Source organism: Poecilia reticulata, linkage group LG10 (assembly GCF_000633615.1).
Source record: "Poecilia reticulata strain Guanapo linkage group LG10, Guppy_female_1.0+MT, whole genome shotgun sequence".
In the NCBI taxonomy this organism is placed as follows: Eukaryota; Metazoa; Chordata; class Actinopteri; order Cyprinodontiformes; family Poeciliidae; genus Poecilia; species Poecilia reticulata.
In genome coordinates, this window is record NC_024340.1 from 11,484,620 (window position 1) to 11,491,802 (window position 7,183).

A 7,183-nucleotide genomic window follows, 5' to 3' on the forward strand; every position below is an offset into this window, starting at 1 on the left:
GTGTGTTTATACATATACATTTGTCATATATATAATTTAGGACTACTTGCAGCCTTTTATGATAGCAGAAGCAGAATCAGCTCAATTTGGGATCAAACATTCAGAAAAAGAAAAACGTACCTCAGTATCAGGATGCATATTGCCACAAGTGTGTAGGCAAACAGAGTACCAATGGACATCATTTCCACCAGGGCTTCCAGGTCAAACAGGAGACCCATAATGGCTGAATATACAAAAGTAAAGAGACACATAATGTCACTTTGAGTTCAAGGCACAAACGCCAGTGCAAACTTTTTGAAACACCCTGAGTTTCTGTACCTGCCACGACTCCGGACGATATGGTGGCTATGGCGGGACTGCCCTTGGCAGTGACTTTGGTCAAAGGCTGGAAAAGCAGGCCGTCTCTTGCCATGGCGAAGAGAACCCGAGGCATCGGGAACATGGAGCCCAGCAGGCTGCAGAAAAAAAAGTGCAATCGGGGTCAAACAACACCACCATTATGGCTGTTTGGGCCTCACAGACAGAAAGACTGATTGTTCCCATTGATTTCACTTGATTTAAATAAAAGTTACTCGGTCAGCATTCTTTTTCTTGACCCCTGAGCAAACTGATATGAGCTGTGGCCATTGTTTCAGCACTCACTACGTTTCTACCGTTTCTTTTAGCATCTACTGTCAATGGTTGTCCCAAAAAACATAACGTTTGAATTGATTGTTAACACAAACTTGGGTCTTGACTTTTTTTTCAGCCTCATGAATGCATAACATTTATGCCTGGATTACTTAAAACAAATAATGCATTCAGCCTGACTTTGGAAATCAAATTACTCCGTCTGAGAATGTCCTCCTAAATCTGACACCAACTCCAAGTTCATGTACCACAAGGCTTACACATGAAACATCCTGAAACAATCAGGAATTATTTGAACTGACGATTTTTTTTTTTTATCACATCAGAGCAGACACAGGACTTCACCGTTTTGGATTTTGTCCTCCATTGTTTGACTGCATAAAACGGGTGAGAAACACATTATTATCAGCTCCTCTTGCGTCCTGTAGTTAACTTGGTCACTAATCACAAAAAAAAGTGAAAACTCCACACAAGTTTTTTTCAACATGCTGAACTCAGCTGGATGTCGTCTTCAGGGCAGAGTCGGGGCTACTGAGGCACGTCAAATGCCTGCAAACACGTCCAATGGTCACGTTTAATTAAAATTTTGCTGGGCAAGGCTCGACCAATCAGAACATTTTTTTTTTTGTTATTTTTTCACTGAGTAATCCATGGACGCTCTCTGGCTTTGTTACTGACAAGACATGACCGCAACTGTGTTGTTGTGTGTTGATCCAGACCTGGTGGACAGGGCACACAGCGATCCCACAGCCACGGCGTATTTGGCGGGTCCCCAGCCAACGTATTCGAAGGCCACTGGCAGAGGGCTCTTCTCGTTGAGCATGTAGTAGGGCATCATCAGGGTGAGGGCGGCAGACACCGCAAAGTAGGCCAGGAAGCATATCAGGAGAGAAGCCACAATGCCCACAGGGACAGATTTCTGAGGGTTCTTCACCTCCTCACCTGAAAAAGGAAGAAGAGGTGTTGCTGTGTGATGCGATCTTTGATAGATACAGAAGCTCCACTGCTGCCAGTCCTTTCTGGGAGTTATCTTTTGTAAACCAAACAGGTAACTGGCAGTGCAATTTAAAGGGCTTTATAACTTAATAGGTTGTAAGTGTATTATATGATCACGCAGGCCTACTAAAGTGTCTTATCACAGTTTCAGAAAATAGTTTTGCTGATACACTCTATTGCCTTGTTTGTACAACTTTACGACATCATTCAAAAGGCATCAGCAGTGCTAATGGTAGACGTAAAGCTTTGTTTTATTGCGTTAAAAATATAATTATCTGTATTTTACTCTCGTATCTTAGTTATCACATGTTCCGATGAGTTGGTCACAAGAGGAAGAACGGTCCTTTTACCTGTCGTAGCGATGCAGTCAAATCCGACGAAGGCGTAGAAACACGTTGCAGCTCCTGCCAAAGTGCCGCTGAAGCCATAAGGAAAAAATCCCCCGACTCCGTATTTGCTCGTTACGTTGAGGGTGTCGCTCAGGTTGCTGCATGAAGACGGGGCATGATTTTATGTTTACTTACTTACAGTCAGATAAACAGGACTCTGTCTCATTTCTTTACAATTGGTTTACTGTTTACTGTGGTTATTTTCAACCCATTTTCAGTCCAGTATTTGACTATTTCAGACAGTCATTTGTTTTGTTTGTTTGTTTTTCTTTTCTTTTCTTTTTTTTTTTTTTTTACATTTTGCTTCTTCAACTCAGAATTGTAAATTATTTAAGAATGAAATTGAGACTAAACTTAAAGGGAAACACAGTTTAGCAAAGAGACTGCTTTAGATAAGATTTGTATATATATGTTTTTTCCCAATTTTTCTAAGCACAAACCTTATGTTGTCATGGTCAGCTAAAATTACAGGATAGCAAAATGAGTGGAATAGTCCAAAATTAAACTGGTGAAATAAAATTTAGGAACAAGCCTAACTATTCATCAGGAGCTTGTGAAAATATTGGGTTTGAGAAAAATGTTGGTGTTTTGAAACTTTTGCACAGTCCTACGTATATAAACAAAAACTGATGGGTATTTGAAAAAAAGTTGTGCGGCTTGGACCAAATATCAGGTCAAAAGTTGAACCAGTTTGTTGCATTAGAGTAAAAACTAGAGGCAGCCACTTTAAACATACCAACCTTATCAGATTCCACAGAAGGACATAAGAAATGTTAACATGACAAATTATACTGTAGAATAATTTTAATGAAATCATGTTTGTTTTATGAAGAGAACATTAATTAGCCTTTTAGCATCTTAAGTAATTAACTCAAACATAATATTTAACATTCCCACTTTGTCCACATAATTGCTCATAAAATCAATATACACAAAGACTTAGGGTTATTATTGAACATTATCGGTTGCTATTCCTTTAGCTCTTTTGCAGTTTTCATGTCTTTTGCCCAACCTTTCCAGGTATGAAGTGGTGAAATATTCGTTCTAACCAGGCGTAATCAAACCTTTTACCTGCCAAGCTGGACATTTTGTATCCTTCTTTGACAACCGACAACTTAGAGTTATTTTCTGTATTCATAGTCGAGTGTAAAAAATATTGTCATATGAATAAATGCTGATGCCAGTTTGTGGTTGGAGTTGTTTTTGTTTGATAAGGGGTCATAACTGATTGGACAACTGGTGTATCAGACATCAATCATTTGAGAAATTTGTCCTTATAGTTAATGAAAATGTAAACACCTTGGTTAAGGTACTAAGTTTTTAAACATCATGTTTATGTATATGAAATTGATATAAGCAAGGACAAAATGGTTAGGTATGGATAAGTGAGCAACTTTAACTCCAAGCTTGTGTTTTGTTGTCTTAATTTGTTGAGCACAAGTGTAAAATAATCAATTTTAATAATAATATTACTTGTTTAGTAATCCAGATTATAGATTATTCTTTTAAACCTCAAAAACTACATCTTTTGTGGCTTCACACATGAGTCACTTGGGTTGAAACTTAACCCAGAACCAATGACCCAACCCTAATGTGTAAAGTTAAAGAAAAAATGATGATTGGACCCAACTGACCCAGGAATTAGTAAATTAAAAAAAACAAAAAAACAAGTTGGGTTTCACTCTTACTTGAATTGTGTTGTGGCGTTTATCAGATCCTCTTCGCTGATCTGCCAGTTGGCGAGGTTCCCTTTGATAAACCCAGAGATGATCACAAACAGCAGCACTAAGATGTTAATCGCCGTGAAGATCTTGTTGATGGTCGTTGACTCTTTCACCCCAAACGCCAGAATGCCTTCACGAAAAGCAGATTTTATTTTTGACATGTTCAAACTGACGTGCAGCTTTCTTGCGTTAATCGAGGACGCATCAATTTGTACCCGAGAGCAGCAAGATGAGACCAGCTGCAAAGACATCTGGGTAAGGCGCCAGTCCAGGAAGGCCCATGGCTGCATTTTTCTCGAAGTACCTGGATATGACCCCCCCAATCAGGTCATCGAAGGTCCCGCTCCACGCCAGAGCAACGCTTGATGTTCCTGAGCAGAAAAGAGGGCCATAAAATGATCATTCTGAGTCACCATTTTAGTGCTGTCATAAACAGAAAATTTGAATGGAAACATTTCCTTCCCGCGGTGATCATTAAAGCACTTCTGCTTAATCAAGTGGGAAAAAATAAATATATATATATAGTTTTTCCTGCAAGATAAGCTTATGAGAATTTGTTTTTCAGGAGTAAAAGATCGAAGAAAAATATCACAGAGAACCTTGCTTTATCATTTATAGGTTCATTTAAGACTCCCTCAATCCAGTTTGTCTAATGATAATCTATTTTTGAAATTAAAAAGCTAACATTGATGGAAATTAACAGGGCAAGAGTCAGCAAGTAACATAAATATATTCTACCAGAACAAGTAAAAAGAATAATCAACATTAATTTTGGACAAATGAATATACAAAGAACATTTTATCTTTTAAAGGAACTTTTAAAAAGTTAGTTTTACTTACTTAAAAGAAAACTTTCAGTAAAGAATGTGATACTTGCCTATGACATAGGAGAGCAGCAGATTCCAGCCGGTGATAAAAGCCAGCAGCTCACCAACCGTCACATAGCTGTAAAGGTAAGCCGAGCCCGTTTTGGGAACCCTGGATCCAAACTCCGCGTAGCAAAGTCCGGCAAATATAGACGCCAAGGCAGCGATGAAGAAGGAGATGATAATACTGGGTCCTGCGGTGTCTCTGGCCACCTCTCCCGAGAGCACATAGACCCCGGCTCCCAGGGTGCTGCCCACGCCCAGGGCGATCAGGTCCAGGGTGGTCAGGCATCGGTTAAAGGTGGACTCTTCCCCATCGGGCTCGATGGGCTTCCTGCGAGAAAGACTCACCAGAAAGGACTTGACCACACCGCACGGCATGCTTCTGCCTGGGGTTCGGATCAGAATAGCGAGGGGATTATGTAAGAGCCCACAGGCGGAAGAGAGCAGGTTGATGTTGTGGAGACGGGCAGAGCAAATTTGTGAAAGATCGAGGGGAGAGGAGAAGGACTGGAAGAGCAGATCAGGGGATGTGTCAGTAAATGATTGCCAGGTCAGCTCTCCCTATCAAGAAACATCACTGCTTTCAGAGCATGGTGTTCCTTTTTCACTGGAAAAATGTGGGGTGAACCTACAGAAAAAAGCAAGTAAAAGTCCAGTTTCCTGAGAACGCCACAACAGAACGCGTCAGAGAGTGAGATGTAGAAAGCTGAACACTCACGTCTTCGTAGGTCTCTGCCTCACAGGTGTGTTGAGAGGATCCGTCATCCCCTTAAAACTATATATTTCTTTTATATGTGACCTCCTTTATCTCCCCAAGATATGATTGTGCTGATGCCTGGAATTTCCTTTGCAGTCCACAGGACAGAAAACTACGCCCTGATTACCGATTGCCCTTTTATCAGTCATTGGTTATATGCGCTATTACTTTGTTGAGTAGCTTTTCTAAAATAAATAAATAAAATGCAGTGGTCTTACAAAGTGGTCTCAATCCACTCATGCAGTTATCACGTCAGAGATAGTGCAGCTGGTCAGGTCACCATTTCAAGTCCTAATCAATCAATTCTGAAAACAAATGAGGAAAAACAACGAATCAAAGGCAAACAGAGGTCAAAAGAGGCCGAATGCATGCCTTTGATTTTTGTTAGTCTGGGAGTAAAAAAAGCAACATGAGTGTTACCGTGTTTGAAAAGTAAGCAGAAATCTGATATACATGTTAGATCAGGAATATGTCGGAATCAGAGCTTAAGCACAGAGAATAACGACTTTATTTGTAGGAAGAGAAGCAGAAAAGGGTGACAACACCCCCCACCCCCCTCGCCGTTTCCTGGTGGATATTTGCAGTTATGCTGTTGTTAAGATTCGTAACTTTGATAAACTTCTGATGATAATGCCTTCCAGATAATTCGATACTTCAAGGTCCACATATCTGTAAGACTTTGTCTCCTTTCAAAAGAACAAGAAACCTGCAAAGTGACGGCAGATTCCCCTGCATTTGCTTGTCTTTGATTAGGTTTGCAAACCTGCATCGTATCTCCTGAACATGCCGTTTGCTCCTTACCTCTCAAGATCCGGACTTTCATCAGTAACCTAAAGAAACTGAGCGTACCAGGCTTTCAGCCCCTCAAAGTTGATTTTTTTTTCTTTTCTTTTTTTTTTCTTTTAGTGGAGGACAAAGGAGCTTTTATGGCTCATGTATGCGGCGGGCCGTGGAGCTGCTCACTGAGAGGTAGCATTTACCTTCTCGTCTCCCATCATGGGATTTCAGATCACCTAATCCCTCCTGGCATTCACTTCAACAGGCAGAAAGCGGGCGAACAGGAAGGCGGCCAGCACGGATGGTCAAAGTACCTGTGACCGAATCCGCGCTCGGGCCGGATCTCTCCAGCTGAGATACCATTTCCAGACAGACAAGGGGTAATGCTTAACTAAATAACAGCGTCCACACACGTGATCTGCAGCTTTATGATCACGCGGCTAATCACGACCCTGTTGATCCTCAGCTAATGTTCACTAATGCAAAATTTATGGCTCCTTCTTATGCGTTAAAAGCAAACCTTATCAGAGACAGTTCGTCAGTAGGATACACTCATTAATGTTGATGCCGAGGTTTTAAATCTGACTTTCTTTTGCAGACACGCAAGCTCTTTACCTTTATCTCCGGTCCTACGAGCGGCCAACCAGAGGTCTGTGCTGGCGCGACAGAGACAACACAAATATCCGTGCTGGTGACTCGAGTGAGGGAAACATTGCTGCCATATATACAGGACTGGCCTTCATGACCCTCCTACTCAATGGAGTTACTCACAAAGTAGCCTTTCTCACTCCCGACCAGTTTGGGTCATAATGTGCTCATTATGGCACGGAGGCCGAGTGAGAACTGTAGACTGTAAATACTTCTCAGAATAACCCCTAATGATTGAGTGTCCATGTATTTATCTGGTGTGTTTTTATGGGTTTTCTTTAAGAAGGTGTTCATTTGTACTGGAGTGAGGACTTTCGGCAAACATCGGGGGTTTAATCTCCATTAACTGCTCGCTCTCAGGGTTTATTATAATACGAAACCAAAGCTTATACA

General features: G+C 41.1%; 1 protein-coding gene across 1 annotated transcript in view; it reads right to left on the reverse strand.

Moving 5' to 3' along the window:
* Nucleotides 1-6,869, reverse strand: part of LOC103471134 (cationic amino acid transporter 2) — a 9,211-nt gene extending 2,342 nt beyond the window's left edge. The window contains exons 1-7 of the mRNA XM_017306953.1: nucleotides 4,617-6,869; nucleotides 3,955-4,110; nucleotides 3,704-3,869; nucleotides 1,977-2,113; nucleotides 1,350-1,572; nucleotides 319-455; nucleotides 121-223 (exon numbers count right to left, since the gene is read on the reverse strand). Of these exons, the coding sequence (XP_017162442.1) occupies nucleotides 121-223; nucleotides 319-455; nucleotides 1,350-1,572; nucleotides 1,977-2,113; nucleotides 3,704-3,869; nucleotides 3,955-4,110; nucleotides 4,617-4,986 (1,292 nt within the window). The 5' untranslated portion in view covers nucleotides 4,987-6,869. The remainder of the gene's footprint in view (nucleotides 1-120; nucleotides 224-318; nucleotides 456-1,349; nucleotides 1,573-1,976; nucleotides 2,114-3,703; nucleotides 3,870-3,954; nucleotides 4,111-4,616) is intronic.
* Between the last annotated feature and the right edge of the window lie 314 nt (nucleotides 6,870-7,183).